General features: G+C 47.4%; 1 protein-coding gene across 1 annotated transcript in view; it reads left to right on the forward strand.

The window, feature by feature from the left end:
• The window catches only part of LOC309559900 (lysine-specific demethylase 4B-like), a 630,996-nt gene that overhangs the window by 124,097 nt on the left and 489,351 nt on the right, over positions 1 to 17,548 (forward strand). The window contains exons 3-4 of the mRNA XM_082263341.1: positions 3,426 to 3,540; positions 3,766 to 3,959. Coding sequence (XP_082119467.1) covers positions 3,426 to 3,540; positions 3,766 to 3,959 — 309 coding nt within the window. The remainder of the gene's footprint in view (positions 1 to 3,425; positions 3,541 to 3,765; positions 3,960 to 17,548) is intronic.

The raw sequence follows: 17,548 nt of genomic DNA on the forward strand, positions 1-17,548 counted from the left end.
GCAGGTTTGCAAGGCGGCTACTTGGTCGTCTGTGCACACTTTCACAAAAATACTATAAAGTGGATGTGTTGGCATCTGCGGATGCTTCCTTTGGCCGCAAAGTTTTGCAGGCTGCTGTTTAGAGGACCTAGAATGTGGTCCGGGCAGTTAGGGTGTGCCTTGCAGCTACGGAGTCTTTTAGGAAGTCAGACTCTCTATTTGTGCTCATGGACGGACCTCACAAAAGGGTTGTCCGCTTCTTCTGCGACCATTTTCCAGATGGATCAGACAGTGTTTTAGACCTATTGCATCAGGGGTCAGGTTCCTCCTTTCCCTGTCAAGGAGCACTCTACTAGGGCAATAGTGTCTCCTGGGCTTTCCATCATCAAGTGTCAGTGACGCAGGTTTGCAAGGTGGCCACCTAGTCCTCAGTGCACACTTTAACAAAATTTTTATAAAGTGGATGTGTTGGCACCAGCAGATGCTTCTTTTGGCCTCGGGGTTCTGCTGGCTGCTTTTTAGAGGACCTGGTCCTCTTTGAGGGTGTATTGTTTTTTTTTTCTTTTTTTTTTTTCAGGTGAGCTCCAGTTGTTCCTGGTTGAGCTCCATGTGAGCTCCTTGTAGGCTATGGTTAGCCTTGGGAATTTGTTATGCTGTTTTTTCCCACCCCTCATGTTAACACTGCTTTGGGACCTCCCAATGTTTAAGTATTTAGGAGCTGTGTCTGTCAATGAATAAAAGAGAAAATGGGATTTTTGACTTACCATAAAATCCATTTCTCTGATGTTCATTGACGGACACAGCACCCACCCCTCTATGAGTTGGGGTTTTTTTCTTCTGACACTGCTTGTAACAAAACTGAGTGCCTATAGCAGAGAGTGGGAGTATATCACCCGGGACTGCCCGGAGGCGTGGTAAAGTTTTTTCCTGCCTAGCGTTCTACTCCTGTAGGGGGCAGCATAACTCAATGGTTAAGAAGAATTCATCAACTGTGTCTGTCAATGAACATCAGAGAAACAAATTTTACAGACAAAAATCCTATTTTCTTCTTTTTTGATGGAGGTTTTAATTCATTCTCTGGACATGTTGAGAGTAGTTAGAGGTACTCCAGTCCCCTTTCATTCTAGCTCCCCCTCCCTCACGCGACACCATTTTTGTTGTTCTGGCACATGCTATCAGTCTCATCTAAGTGACAAAAAACTTCAGGTTAAAAAAAAATAATATTCAAATGTGAGAGGGGGAGGGGCGAGAAGGCTAGGTAAAATGTATTTTAATTTTGGATCTACCTGAACCACGCTGCTGCTGTCCATAAGATGTTTTTTTTGATTTTCATACCAGAAGGCACTTCTACTCTACTCTACTCTATCTAGCTCTAAATACTCTAGCTTGCAGATCTGCTCAGTACTCTGCTCACGTATTCACTAAGCTCCATCCTGAGGGGGATACCTGTGCAGCAGTAAATCTCCAAGGTTTGGGAATTGTGATTTTTGACACTGACAGCTTTGTGCTCAACCTATCACTACCTGCCAGTTTTGTTTGAGGTGTAACAGTATTCCCCCTCCCTTGTTGGTATTGCTTTCTAACAACCCGGTGGTTTATAGGCCTCTGTTATCAAAGTGAATGCTGAAAAAATACAACATTTGAACAATTTCAAAATTACTTTTTGATAATGCATGGAGATATATTTTTCAAGCAAAGACATGTACTGGTGCTTTAAACAATTTGAAGTGGAAAGTGGAAGTTCAGCTTTCTCTCTGTACACAGTAGCCGCTGCTGGAGACTGGACCGGATCGGCTTCAGAAGCCATTTTCTTTTTTTTTTCTTTACAGGGTAGAAAGATTAGGTTTAGAGTAACGTTCACACAGACCGTTTTGCATGTTCCCCATTAAAAGCCTTTCCTCCTAGCAGCAGTGTTTTTGGCAGAAAAAAATGCCTGACACTTGTAAATGTGTTTGATGCTTTAAGGCAGGGCTTGACAAATTTGCTTGGAATCTAGGAGCCAGCTAAAAAAGTTAGGAGCCAGCTTTTTTTTTTTACACAATAAAGCTTTATTTTCAATGACAAAAACGACCGATCTTAAATTTACACATAAAGACGACTAGAACCAAATATCATAGGCATTTACCTTGTGTAGATAATGAATACATTCTGATGTGACACACCAGTTGTTTAATGCAATGTAATTTTTTTTTTTTTTGGCTTTTTGTGGCCATGAATATGCCTTGTACTTTTGCGTGTGATGGGCAGCCGCTCACTGGGGAAGGACATTGCAGCAGGGTGGGGATGATAGGAGATCCAATGGTGAATATGTGCCACTGTAGGCCCCTTTAACACAGCCACCTCCGCTCAGCAGATCTCTCTGCTGATCCCCGCTGAGCAGGTGGATCCTGTCCACTCTATGCAGACACAGCCCATTCTCTGCTATGAGGCAATCGGATGGAAATGGACCATCTGACTGTTTCCAGTCCGATGCCATCCTATCCGATTCACCGGACGGATGGAAAATAGAACCACCATCCATCTGTTTTTAGCAAACAGGATCTGATGGCGGCGGGTTGCCACTCCATAGAGGAGACTGAAGGGTCTGATCAGGTCCGCCTAAAAAACTGACAGGTGGACCTGATCAGACAGCCTGTGTGAAAGGGGCCTTCGGCTGTGTGACTGTGACATGGCAGGGCAGGGAGATGATGACAAATAATTAATTCTTTTAAAAATAATATAAAAAAAAACAAAAAAAAAACACTCCTTTCCACTTGCCTTTTAAGCAAAGGGCGCCAGATGAAGCCTGCAAAAACTTCTGTCTTTTCGCCTCTTTGAAAGGAGATGGGCAGGTATTGAGAACAGGCAGGGGAAACAGTCTTGTTAGTGACTGCTTGTCATACTCCCGGCCACCACAAGAGGGCACCAGTTCCCCATTTGAAGCGTCTCACTTAAGAAGGCTGAAAAGCCGCGGCCTCAATTATCAGACGGCGCGGTAGTCCACGCACTCGCACTCGCGCGCGCGGGGGGGGGGGGGGTTTGGGGGTTCGCAAAGGGACAGAACACCCCCTGCAGTGCACCCCAGGCGCCAGGTCGCTAATTCTAGTCGCCAATGTGACCTGGCGCCCAGGGTTTGTCGAGCCCTGCTTTGAACACATAGACTAGCATAGAAGGGAGTTTAGGGGCAAAAAAAAAAAGCACCTTATGCCCCTAGAAGCAACTGCAAAAAAAGTCCAGTGTGCATAAGGCCTAATTGTTAATTGCATAGCACATACTTAAAGAGAAAGAAATAAAACATTTAATGTAAAACATTAGTCCTTATTTTAATTATTTTTTTTTTCTTTATAATGCCGGATCCCACATTGCTCTTGAGAGTGAACATTCCTGTAAAAATTTATCAATTTCATAAAAGGGAAAATGGTTTATAAAAGTATATCTGGATTTAAATATGTTCTATCAACTCCTAGGTATTGTACCCCACGACACCAAGATTTCGATGATTTGGAACGTAAATATTGGAAGAATTTGACTTTCATGTCCCCCATATATGGAGCAGATATAAGTGGCTCGCTCTATGACAATGTAAGCATTCCTTACAGTTTCTAATTACATTTTAACACATTATTTATAACTGCTCTTGTTCCACATAGATTTATGTGTCTTAATTTTTGACCTAATCCCATAAGAGTTTACTTTTTTTTAAGGTTTTGATCCTTCTGTGTGTGTGTGTGTGTGTGTGTTTTTTTTTAATATATCTTTATATATTTTTTTATTTTTTTATATCTTTGTATCTTTCAATTTTCATAGGATGTACATCTATGGAACATCGCCAGTCTTAATACTCTATTAGATATGGTGGAACATGAATGTGGCATTATTATCGAAGGTGTTAATACACCCTACCTCTATTTTGGGATGTGGAAGACAACATTTGCTTGGCACACTGAGGACATGGATCTCTACAGCGTTAACTATCTACACTTTGGTGAACCTAAATCTTGGTAAGGTCAAATGTTTTTGCCAACTCTATATCTGTGTGTGACTCTCCTAGCAATCAATATTACTCATCTCCAGGGTTCAGGGAAATTTGCTGCTTGTTTAGATTGAGTGGTATAGGTAGTATTTTCTCTTGTTTTAAGCCAGTCAAAACTTTATTTTAGGTTTTTAACAGAATAGGTAGGGATTAGAACCCCTGTTAGGTCTTTTACTGCTATTTGGGGCTTTCCACTCACTTGTCACATTGACAGGAGCTGTGGGGGAAAAGCTCCAAAATACATAAAGACAGCACCTGGACAAAGACCTGCTCCTCCAAAAAAAAAAAAAAAAAATAATAATAATAATCCTTAGTAAAAAGCTCAAAGGACCTCTAGCCTAAGAAAAACAAAATCTTCTCTGATCATATATTAGAGGACACAGGCTTTAGATCCTTAGGATTGGGTTTTATGCAGCTACCTTCGAGTGATTGGACACTGGCAAAGAAGAGAGGCTACAGGAACATAGAACCCCTCCCACTCCCAGCTATCCTCAGTTTATGCTAGTGTCCTTAGATAATGGACCTCTTCTCTCTACTGAGAGTAGCCTACAGTACATTCTTCTCAGGAGGTATTCTCTCTGGGTAACTTTTCTCCAAGATGATTTTCATCACTGCACCACAGCCACTGTGGCTTCTTCTGTGGGGACTGTACCTGGGATCCCATCTGATAAAAGATGTGGGGGCTGGCTTGCAATGCTGCTTTTGCACTAAATCCTTCTGTGGTCATTCAACCAGCCCATTGGCCATGTCCGCCTCATTCTTCTATTCCAGACAGGATTTTTGGCATGATGTTGTAGTTCATGGGCAGAATTGTTGGGGCCTTAGACAGCAGGAGTCGTGGCTCTGCCCCTTTAACCTCCCCTCCTGAGTCTATTTTTGACTTTTACTATGAGCCAGAAGATGCAGTTGGAGAAGTTGTCAGTTGAGGAGACCTTTTGACTTCTGAAGTGTCAGTTCAGGAAAATTACGACCTTTGGGTATTGGACTCTGCTTGTGGCCCTTTTTGGACTTTGCCCCAGGTCAGTTTGTTCGACAGAGCTACTAAGCTCTCCATATGGTGCTTCCCAGGCCTGTATATACTGTGTCTGTTATCTGCAGAGTACTCTTCAGCCATAGAAGTGTAACTCAGGGGTTGATTTACTAAAACTGTAGAGTGCAAAATCTGGTGCAGCTCTGCATAGAAATCTATGAGCTTCCAGTTTTTTATTTATTTTTTTAAAAGTTAAATGAACAAGCTGAAGTTCGAAGCGGATTGTCTACAATGCACAGCTGCACCAGATTTTGCACTCTACAGTTTTAATAAATCAACCCCGCAGTCTCTAGGATTTGGTGCAGATACTTTGTTTTCCAGTATTTCCGCAATCAGATCTGCATTTTGATACTTCCAAACATGAATGAACTGTGTCAGTTAACCACAGGGAGGTTGATTTACTAAAGGCAAATATACTGCACTAGCTCTAGATCTGAGGGGAAGTTCTTCTGATTTCTATCATCACCAGTCGTGTGCAAGCAAAAATGCATTTTCTCTTTTGTTCACTGACAGACACAGCTTCAATTCTTCAGACCAGTGGGCTTTATGCTGTCTCTCTTCAGGAGTAGGACTAGGCGGAAACCTTTTTGGGTCCACCCCGGGGCAGTACCAGGGCGTATACCATCACTTTCTGCAGTAGGACTCCAGTTTCTTTATCGTACATCATGGGACACAGAGCTGGTAATAATAACTATTTGGTTATACGCCACCTATTGGTGAATGGACACTGGCAACCAATAGAAAGGAAGTTCCTCCTATATATACCCTCCCATACAGGAAGAACATCATTTTTTTCGCCAGTGTTTTGAAGGTGGTGGTCATGGCTGTTAAAGCTCTCCACGTTTTGTGTTGTCCCAGAAAAAGGCTAAGTGCTAAAAGGATGGTACCCGAGCCTCGGCAGCCAAAGACTCGAGGTTTAGCCTGTAATGTGACCCTTTGGGTGCCGGACCCTGGGAAATTGAAATTTCTAACCCAGGGTAATTCCAGCAGGGTGCTCTACAGGTCCAAGTGAGTGGATCTCGTATAATAGGGGGACCCGGTCCTTGATGGTCATAGATGGAGCACGCCGTGATGGGCGAAGTTTGGGTCCTATTCAGGATCCTGCAGAGACTGGTAAGTGTTCCTTTCCGTTTGCAAGAGAAAGGAATGTGCACTAATAATTTTCTTGGCCGGTAGTACTGTTTTTCCGCCACAAGATGGCGCTGATCGGCAGGTATTTTTTCCTGCATTGCAGATCTCGGGCACACGTGAATGACGTCACAGCCAGCACGACAAACATTGGTACTTAAAAATCCCCATAGGCGACACTTTAAACATTTCTACAGGTTACCAGCTTAGAATTACAGAGGAGGTCTAGGGCTCAAATTATTGCTCTCGTTCTAATGATCGCAGCGATACCTCACATGTGTGGTTTGAACACCGTTTACGCAGGACTTGCGTATGCGTTCGCTTCTGCGTGCAAGCTAACGGGGACAGGGCGCTTTGACTTTTTTTTTTTTCCTATTTATTTTATCTATTTTTTTTTTATTTTTACACAGTTTAAAAGAAATTTTTTTTTTTATCATTTTTTCCCTATTACAAGGAATGTAAACATCCCTTGTAATAGAAATAAGCACGACAGGACCTCTTTATTGTGAGATCTGGGGTGAAAAGACCTTAGACTTCATATCTACACTAAAAAATAAAAAAAGTAATTTTTTTTGCATGATGAAAAAAAATTGGCTCTTTAAATGCGTTGCTAGGAGACGACGTTTGACATTGCTTCGGTCCTCCCAAGACCATAGAGTCGAGCGCGGGCCTTCTTGCCCTCACTCGACTTTCTGCCTGTGAGTAGCGCGGACCGGATCGTTTTTTCCGCTGCTTGCGGGTCCGGTAAGTGGGGAAAACTACCGGGAGGAGGGGGGGCACCTCTCCCGCCGCACCATAAGGGTGATCCCGCGGCGAATCCGCCGCTGGGACCACCCTTATGTGAAAGAGGACCGCACGCCGTTTCCAAAAATACCGAGGTTATGGCAGCTATCTGCTGCCATAACCCTGGTATTGAATGTCAAAATACTAACGTAAATCGATGGTGGGCGGTCCGGAAGTGGTTAATCAAGGGGAAATCTGGAGGATCTGTCTGCCCAGGGAACGTGATCTCGGACGGAAAAGATTTTACCCATTAACATTTTGGAAATCCGAGTTGCCCGTTTGGCACTGAGTTATTGGACATCCAGACTACAGGGATGTCCTGTCAGGATTCAGTTCGACAACTCGACCCTAGTGGCTTATATCAACCATCAGGGCGGTACCAGGAGCCAGTCGGTTCAGAAAGAGTTGAACCATTTACTATCATGGGCAGGGAGGTATGTTCCATGTCTGTCAGCAGTTTTTATTCCAGGAGTGGACAACTGGCAGGCGGACTTAAGTCGCCAGCAGCTGTGTCCAGGGGAATGGTCCCTATACCCCAAAGTGTTTCGGCTGATCTGTCAACGTTTGGGTACTCCCAATGTAGATCTATTGGCATCCAGGTTCAACAACAAGCTGGACAACTTTGTTTCCAGATCCAAGGATGCGATTGCGATCGGAATGGATGCTTTAGTGACTCCTTGGTCATGGTTCAACCTGATTTATGCATATCCACCAGTTCAGCTTCTACCCCAGCTGCTGAACAGGATACAGGTGGAGGGGAAACCAGTAATCCTGGTGGCCCCAGCATGGCCCAAAAGGTCTTGGCACGCAGAAATCGTAAGGTTAGCAGTAGGGAAGCCATGGTTGCTGCCATGCCATCTGGATGTGCTATCTCAAGGTCCCATATTCCACCCTACTTTACGGTCATTGAATTTGACGGTCTGACTACTGAAACCAGAATAATAAAAGACTGGGGGGTCTCGGCTTTGGTTGTGGCCACATTGATTAATGCCAGGAAACCAGTTTCTAGGAAAATCTATTAGAGTTTGGAAGACCTATATTTCTTGGTGTGAATCCAAGAAATGGCACCCGTGAAAGTATGCTATTGGGAGAATTCTTGCCTTTCTTCAATTAGGAGTGGACTTAGGAACCAATAAAGAACAAGTCTCCGCCTTGTCAATTTTTTTCCAGAGACCGTTGGCTATGCACTCTGGTTAAAGCTTTTTTGCAAGGTGTGATTCACATGGTTCTGCCAGTTAAACCACCTCTATGTCCTTAGGACTTGATTCTGGTTCTCTTGGCCTTGCAGAAGCAGCCTTTTGAGACTATTAGGCATATTCCCTTACTACTGTTGTTGAGGAAGCTGTTTTTTTTTTTTTTTGGTTGCTATAACCTCGACTAGAAGGGTGTCAGAGTTAGCGGCTCTTCGTGTAAAGAACCCTTTCTAATTCTGCAGAAGGATAAGGTAGTGTTTCGTCCTCTTCCTTCTTTTCTCCCCCTCCTTTTTTCCCTTAGGTAGTTTCTGCTTTTTACTTAAACCAGGACATTGTTCTTCCTTCCTTTTTTCCTAATCCTCAGTCTACTGAGGAAAAGTTCTTACAATCTCTTGACGTTGTACATGTGGTTAAAGTCTATTTAACCAGGTCAGCACAGATCCGTAATACTGATGCTTTTTTTATATTGCCGGATGGGCCTAAGAAAGGCCAGGCGGCAACTTCCTCCACTATTTCTAGGTGGATTCGTCAGGTCATTTCTCAAGCTTATGGCTTGAAGGGTAAGGTTCTGCCTTTTAACTTAAAGGCCCACTCTACCAGAAGGGTAAGTGCTTCATGGGCAGTACACCATCAAGTATCTTTGGCCCAGATCGGCAAAGCTGCTACCGGGTCTTCAGTTCATACGTTCACAAAATTCTACCAAGTGGACGTTAGAGCCCATTAAGGGGCTCAATTTGGTAGTAGCGTGTTGCAGGCAGCTGTATAGTCCTAAGTTTTTTTTTTTTTTTTCTTTTCTTTTCTTTTCTTTGCTCAGGGGCAAGTTTGGGACTCTGTATCCCGTCCCGTCAAGGGCATTGCTTTAGGACATCCCAAATAGTTATTATTTCCAGCTCTGTTTCCCATGATGTACGGTAAAGAAAATAGGATTTTTCCTATAGCTTACCTGTAAAATCCTTTTCTTGGAGTACATCACGGGACATAGAGCTCCCTCCCCTCTTTTTTCTGGGATCTTCATTGCTTGCTTCAAAAATTTATGTTCTTCTTGTATGGGGAGGCGATATATAGGAGGAACTTCCTGTATAGTGGTTGCCAGTGTCCATTCACCTATAGGTGGCGTATAACCAAATAGTTATTATTACCAGCTCTTTGTCCCGTGGTGTACTCCAAGAAAAGGATTTTACAGGTAAGCTGTAGGAAAAATCCTATTTTTTTTTCTGCCTAGTCAGGAGTAAGAGTCTGAGTCCACGCACCCTAAGTGCTCTAATAGTGAGGATGTGTCGTCCTCCTCTGGAGCCGCGCATGAAAAAGCGCTGGTGGGGGCCCTGATTGTGTCAGTGCGGGAAACTTTAAAGTTGGAGGACTCCGACACTGGTGCAGTTTGGCACCCTCAAATCTTCCAAGGTGACTAAGGTGTTTCCCTTTCCTGCCTATTTTGATGAGATTGTCACTAGTCAGTGGGGTTCCCCGAAATGCATGGTTGGAATACCTAAGCGTTTTGCTAGGAGGTATCCCTTTGATTAGTCTCTTCTGAAGAAACTAAGGGTTACACCGTCGGCAGATTCTCAGGTTTCCAGGCTAAATAAGGCCACGCTTTTGCCGGGGGTGGATTCCCCGTCTTTTAAGGACCCCATGTACAAAAGAGCTGAGGCTCTGGTCCAGTATCTCTTCACAGGGGCTGGTTCAATTTTGAGACCGGTGTTTGCTATTACCTTGGTATCCTAGACTTTAACGGAATGGGCTAAGATTTTGCGCCAGGATCTGGAGGAGACTCAACACCCTTCTGAGCTGGTGGACCTGGCGGATCAGTTGATCCAAGGGTTACAGTATATTTGTGATGCATCCCTGCATGCGGCCCCTTTGGCCGGCAGGGTTTTAGGGATGGCAGTGTTCCTTCGCTGCATGATCTGGTTAATGTACTGGTCAGCTGACCAGGCTTCTAAAAAGGTGCTGACTGATCTTCCTTTTGTAGGTGACCGTCTGTTTGGTGCCTCTATGGAAGAGATCATTAAGGGCCTAACTGGAGGTAAGACTACATTGCTTCTGCAGGTTGCTAAGGGCAAGGAACCTCGCCATAAGCTGGGTCCATTCTTTTCGGCTCACAAGCGGCCCTTTCGTCCGTCTGGATCACAGAAAAAGGGCTCGAGATCCGCCCGTAACTTTGGGGGAGGCTCCAAGAGACCCTGGAATGGTAAGTCCAAAGCGGGCTCTTTTGGTTCCACAGACAAGCCTTCCCCAGCCTGAAAGGGCGCCCTCACCTGTGTCTGGGGCTGGGGGACATCTTGGCTTCTTTCCGGATCTGTGAACCTTGCTCATTCAGGACAAATGGGTCCACAAATTGATTTGGTTTGGATACAAGATCGAATTTCGGTCCTTGTCTCTGGAAAGGTTCTTTCCTTCCAACTTACGCCGGTCTCCTGAGTGGCTGCAGGGCCTTTATGGAGCAGTGCAGGACCTGTTAGCACAAGGAGTTATTGTCCCGGTTCTAGTGTCAGAACATTTCCAAGGTTTTTATGTAAATCTGTTCACAATTCCGAGGAAGGAAGGGAAGGTTCGTACGATCTTGAAACTCAAGGCTCTGAACCACTTTGTGCGGGTTGAGATATTTCGGATGGAGTCCATCTGCACAGTGCACAGTAGTAGCCTTCCTTCATCAAGGAGATCTGGCTTCTATCGATCTCAAGGACGCTTACCTTCATATTCCAATATGTCGGGCATCAGCAGTTTCTATATTTTGTCTTAGGCGAGGAGAACTTTCAATTTGTGGCTTTACCTTTTGGTCTCGCCTCAGCTCCTCAGGTGTTCACATAGGTTTTGGCCCCTGTGTTCGCCTTGTTATTGCAGAAGGGGGTTGCGGTACTAGGTTACCTGGACGATCTGCTTCTGCGTGCAGAGTCTTCCTCCGCTCTAGAAGCCGACTTGGACGTTAAGGTGCGAACTTTGCAGGAGTTCATGTGGACACAGAATTTTCAGAAATCTGTACTGTCTCCGTCCACAAAGCTGGACTACTTGGGTCTGACGCTGGACTACTTGGGTCTGATGCTGGACTCCGCGTCAGCCCAGATGTTTTTTCCTTAGACAAAACTTTCTGAAGCTACAGGATGCGGTTCAGCTCCTGTTGTCCAACCATCGGTCGTCACTCAGAACTTGCATGCAAGTGCTGGGTCTGATGATCTCCACCTTTGAGTCAGTTCCCTTTGCGCAGTTCCACTCCAGACCCTTGCAAAGGGAGATTCTGATCAAATGGAAAAGGATCCAATGTCATTGGACAATCTCATCCTGTTGAGTCGGGGCTCGAGGGAGTCTCACCTATGGGTGGCTCCGCTTCCCGGCTCTACATCTGGGAAAATCTTTACTTTCCCTGTATTGGACTGTAATCACCACGGATGCCAATCTGTCCGGATGGGGAGGTGTCTTGGGAATGTGTTTGGCCCATGGTGTCTGAACTCGGGAGGAGTCCAGGTTGCCGATCAGCATCCTGGAAATTTGGGCAATCAGACTTTGTCTCAATGGACAGATCGTCTGCAGGGACACTGTGCGGATACAATCGGACAATGCTACGGCTATGGCATATATCAATCATCAAGGGGGCACAAAGAGTGCCCTGGTGAACTGTGAAAGTGGCCGGCATCTTCAGGTGGGCAGAACGATATGTTTCGGCCCTCTATGCTGTGCACATTCGGGGGGTAGATAATTGGCAAGCGGTCTCAGTCGGCAGACGTTGGATCCGGGAGAATGGTCGCTTCACCCGGAGGTGTTTCATCAAATACAGTATATCTTCATGGGGGACCCCTGATGTGAACCTGCTGACTTCCCGTCTCAACAGGAAGCTGCAGAGGTCTTGGTTAAGATCTCGGGATCCACTGGCCAACGCCGCAGACGCTCTTGTGGCCCCTTGGGCTCAGTATCATCTGGCTTACGCCTTTCCTCCAATACAACTTCTGTCGAGACTGATACACAGAATCGAGGTAGAAGGAATTCCGGTCGTTCTGGTGGCACCAGACTGGCCTCACCGGTCTTTGTACGCAGGCCTGGTGTAAGACTGGTAGCAGAGATCCCTTGGTAACTTCCTCTCAGGGAAGATTTTCTGTCTCAAGGACCAATCTTCTATCCTGCTTTACGGTCGCTGGCTTTAATGGCCTGGCTATTGAAAGCCAGGTGTTGGACAGAGGACTGTCGGAGTCGGTGATTCCCACACTGTTGAAAGCTAGGAAATCTACTTCCAGGAAGGTTTATCGTCGAGTTTGGAAGGCCTACATTACTTGCTGTGAGTCGCGGGGGGTTTCTCCCTGCTCCTTTTCTGTGTCTCATTTGTTGGAATTTCTACAAATGGGTGTAGATCAACGTTTGGCTCTGGGCACCATCAAAGGCCAGATTTCCACCTTGGTTATTTTGTTCCAAAGGCCGTTGGGGGTGGAGTCCTTGGTACACACTTTTGTGCAGAGTTCACCATCCGGCTCCTCAAGTACGATCCCTGGTACCTCCGTGGGATCTCAATTTGGTCCTGTCGGTGCTTCAAAAGCCTCCTTTTAAAAATACTCTAGAAATTCCTCTGCTCACTGTTGCAGAAGGTGGCTTTCCTAGTAGCTATTACTTCTGCATCTCGCCTGTCAGAGTTGGCTGCGTTGTCCTGTCAGTCATCTTACTTGGCGATTCATAGGGACAAAGTGGTGCTGCAACGCTGTCAGGCGTTCCTTCCTAAGGTGGTCTCGGGGGTTTCATTTAAATGAAGACATTGTGTTTATCGTCCCTATGTCCTAAGCCGAAACATCCTAAGGAAATTGCCTTACATTCCTTAGATGTGATAAGGGCGATTCAGGTGTATCTGACGGTGACTAAATCTGATTCTTTATTTGTTCTTATGGATGGACCTTTTAAAGGGCAGGCCGCATCTGCTGTGACCATTTCCAAGTGGATCAAGCAGATGGTGGTGCAGGCCTACTCTATTAAAGGTCAGGTTCCTCTTTTCCCTATTAAAGCGCATTCTACGAGGGCGCTTAGTGCCTCCTTGGTCTTCAGTCATCAGGCGTCAGTGGTTCAGGTGTGCAAGGCGGCTGTGTGGTCATCTGTACACACATTCACCAAATTTTAGAAGGTGGATGTACTTGCACCTTTGGCTGCGGCGTTTGGCCGCAAAGTTTGTAGAGGCTTCCACTTACTAAGGGGTGAAAATTTTTCCTGTTAGTGAGCTCCAGTTGTTCCTAGTTAAGCTCCTGTTGTTACCTGGTTGGCTTTTTTTAGCCTTGTTGGGAATTCTGCGTTTGCTGTGTTTTTTTTCCCACCCCTCATGTTGACACTGCTTTGGGACATCCCACTGGTCTGTCAGTGAACGAAAGAGAAAACTGGATTTTTGTCTTACTGTAAAATCCTTTTTTCCGAGGTCCACTGACGGACACAGCACCCGCCCCTCGGTTGGGGTTGAGTAATTTTTTCATCTGACACTGCTTGTTACAAACTGGAGTCCTACTGGAGGAAGTGATGGTATACCCTCTGGGACTGCCCCAGGGGTGTAACCAAAAAAGGTTTCCGCCTAGTCCTTCTCCTGAAGAGAGAGAGCATACAGCTAAATGGTCTGAAGACTTGAAGCTGTGTCTGTCAGTGAACCTCAGAGAAAAGGATTTTACGGTAAGACAAAAATGCAGTTTTCTCTTACGTCCTATGACAGACGCAGCCACTTCATAGTTTCCTCACAAATGGGTAATGCGCACTCTACAGGAGTAGGCTAGGCAGTGAAACTTCATAGGAAAACTTTTCACTAGACACACCTTTAGGGGCTGTCCCTTCAGACATTACCCCAGACACATCGTGCTTACTAATAAGTTTCTTGCTGCCTAGCTTAGGAGTAGGACCTAGGTTCCCTGCTGGGACTTCGGTCTCAGTTTTTCTTTTCTTTGAGAAATGTTTATTTTATTTTTTCGTTACTCACTATCGCTAGCTAGTGTCAGGGGGATCCTCCTGGCTAACAACAAGAGACAACTGGGCTGGGGTTTCGCACTGGATAATCTAGATCCTTATGGTCTCCCAGCCTGGCCAACGAGCGTGAGCAGGTTGTGGTCGGCCCAGGCCTCGCCACAACAGTGCATCGACGGATGGGGACGAGCCTGCAAAGAGCACTTTCTCTGGGACGCATCAACAACCTGGAACGCCCTGAGTTACAGCGTACCGCTCTTGGCTGACAGCACTCAGGGTGGGAGGCGAGCTGTATTAGAGCGGAGCCCCGCGGTCCATGGTATGGTGAGTGATGCTACGCCCCCTGTGTCCCTGCGACAGTCATTTGTGGGAGTCATGTGGGCCCACTCCTGGGGATTTCAGAGCTGTGGTCTGTGTGAGGTCCCCCTGGCCTGTCAGTAAAGATCCTGCCCTCCCTGCTCCCGCCGGGGGCGCTATAGCGGCGTCTAACGCCTGGGGGGGGGGGGGGGGTGATGTTTTACTAGTACCTTGTCCTGGGGGGTTCCCTGTGGTGGATTGCCACGATGGCCTTGTTCCCTGGGCTCCAGATAGCTGGCGCCGTTTTCGGCCGCCTTTTTGGGTGTGAGCAGCCAGGCTGCATCAGTGTAAGGGCAGCAGCCATTTTCTGGCCTTGCTGGGTTTTTGGCGCCTTTTTCGGCTGCCATCTTGGATGTGGGCAGGACATGCTGTATGGGCGGCAGCCATTTACCCTGTGTTTTCCCTATACTTTATTGTGGCACCTGCAGACCGCGTGGAGAGCGGTAGCTGATCGATTTCTCTGTTACAGTAAGGGTGTCTTTAGTCCTGCTTGGGCACTATCCAGACACTTTTGGCTTCTATCAGTTTATCTGCTAGCTAAAGGGGGACTCCAGCGGTAGCGCGGTTTAGTGGTGCGGACCGCAATCACGGATTTAAAGGGCCAGTGTACCTGTTTTTGTAACATTGCCAATATGGAGTCCCAGAGTGAAAATTTCCCCACTGATCTTGTTTGTGTATCCGGGTCATCCAGATCACCTTCACTAGCCTCTCTGTCTGCAGCCATAGAAACTTTGGCGTCCAAAGTAGATCTTGTCATGTCAAAAGTTGCTTTTCAAGGCCGATGCCCTCTCAGTCTTCTGATTCAGAGCCTGATGTGGTTGCCATGGACACTGCCCTCCCTGAGGGATCCCTGTCCTCACACTCAGACGGCGAAGAGGGTGAGTCCTCCCCCCTCTGCAGCACGGGAACGTGCTCTGGTTGAAGCACTACTGGTTTGCTCAGTCAGGGAGACTTTGCAAATTGCTGATGAGCCCACACAGTCAGAAAAGCAGGTTGTCTTTGGCCCCCGCAAAGCCCAGAAGTTGGGCCAGGTTTTCCCCTGCCCCGAGGAGTTTCAGGAAATCGTGAACGAGCAATGGCAGCGCATTAAGCACGTGCTGGCAGTGCCCAAGTGTTTCCAGCGCCATTATCGCTTTGCAGAGCCAGTTTCCAATTGCTGGACGGTGGCGGTGGAGGACTCCCCGGTGTTTAAGGACCCGGTGGACAGGCGCATGGAATCTCTTTCCCGCCACCTGCATTTGGTGGTGGGCTTGCTCCTCATGCCTGTGTTCGCTTCCGTGCTGGTCTCTCAGATGTTGACAGAATGGATTAAGGTGCTTAAGAGCAACCTGCTGGCAGAGTCGGTTCCCCCGACTCTCAACGAGCTCACGGATCAAATGTCCCAGGCCATGGTGTATCTGTGTGACGCGGCCCTGGATGAGGCTCCCCTGGTCGCAAGATTGTCTGCGGTGGGGATTGCCTTTCGCCGCATGGTCTGGCAGCATGAGCTGGTCGGCGGACCAGGCTTCTAAGAAGACCGTCGGATCTCCCCTTTTTGGGGGAACGGCTTTTTGGGGGCTCCTTGGATGAACTGATCAAAGGTCTAACCGGGGGTAAGAGTACTCTTCTTTCCCAATCCGCAAAAGGTAAGGAACCCAGAGGTAAGCGGGGACCTTCCTTCAAGGCTCACCGGGGGGCTTTTTCATGCCTCAAGGGTGCTGGAAAAAAGGTAAGCCGTTTGGAGCCTCCGGAGAGGACAAGAAGGCTTGGTCAGATGAGCCCTAGACTAGGTTCAGCGGACGATTCCTCCTCTGCATGAAGGGGCACACTCGCCTGATTCGGGGGTGGGGGGACATCTGCTTTGCCTCCAGAACCCTAGGCGTCTCTGGTTCAGGACTCATGGGTTCACAAACTAATTTTGTTCAGGGTTCAAGGCCATATTTCGGTCTCGCCCGGCAGACAAGTTCTTTCTACCATGTATCCGTTTATCTCCGGATCGTTTGTGGGATCCCAGGGAGGCGGTGTGGGGCTCTGCTTGCGCAGGGAGTGGTGGTGCCTTTTCCCTCGGCAGGAAAGGTTTTGGGGTTTTTTATTCACCCCTGTTCCCAGGAACCCTGAGTCTTCACCAAGGTTTTGATCGGGGTGTTGGCCTTGTTCTCGCACAAAGGGATTGCGATCCTCGGGTTTCTGGAAGATTTCCCATTGAGAGCGGGTTATCCCCCGACCCTGTTGGGCGATCCGTCGATCGTTTCCTTACCGCTCATGTCCTGTTGCTCATGGCGTTCATACTCTGCCTGCTCAATTGAACGCCTCGGCTGCACGGTCTCCCAGTTCAGGTGCAGTCCGACAATGCCACAGCTGTGGCTTACATCGATCACCAAGGGGGCAACAGGCTTGCATGTGCGGCCAGTGAAGTGGCCGAGATGTTGACTTAGGCTGAGGCACGCGCTCAAGCTCTCTCTGCTGTTCACATTCCTGGAGTGGAGATCAGCGGGTATGGTCTCTGCATCTGGAGGAGTTTTGTCTCCTGTGTGCCTGGTGGGGGGACACCGAAAGTGGATCTGTTCGCGTCTCATCTCTACAGGACGGTGGACAGGTTCGTGACCAGGGCTCAAGATCCTCTGGCAGACGCCAGATGCGTTGGTGGTGCCTTGGCACCGGTATCTGCTGGTTTATACCTTTCCCCTGATTCTACTGTTGTCCAAGTTCCTCTGCAGATTGGCGTTAGACAAGGTGCAGGTGAATCTGGTGGCCCCAGACTGGCCTTGCCGGTCTTGGTCCGCAGACCTCGTTTGGATGATCATCGAGCCTCCCTGGCGGCTGCCTCTGAGAGAAGATCTGCTGTCTCACGGGCCGATTTTCCATCCTGCCTTACAGTCTCTGGCTTTAACGGCTTGGCTGTTGAAGGCCAGGTGTTGAGAGACAGAGGTCTCTCTGATGCTGTGATTCCTACCTTGCTGAGAGTTTGGCAGGCTACCTCCAGGCAAATTTACCATCGTACGTGGCAGACGTGCATTGCCTGGTGTGAGTCGCACGCATCCTCACTCTTTTTTGGTGGCGAGAGTCTTCGCTTTCTTGCAGAAAAGCTTGTTTGGCTTTGGGTACGATTAGAGGTCAGGTGTTGGCCATGGCTGTTTGCTTCCAGCGTCCCTTGGCAACTATTTGCCCGATTCGCACCTT

Source organism: Pelophylax lessonae (genome assembly GCF_965119305.1).
Source record: "Pelophylax lessonae genome assembly, chromosome: 1".
NCBI classification, from domain to species: Eukaryota; Metazoa; Chordata; class Amphibia; order Anura; family Ranidae; genus Pelophylax; species Pelophylax lessonae.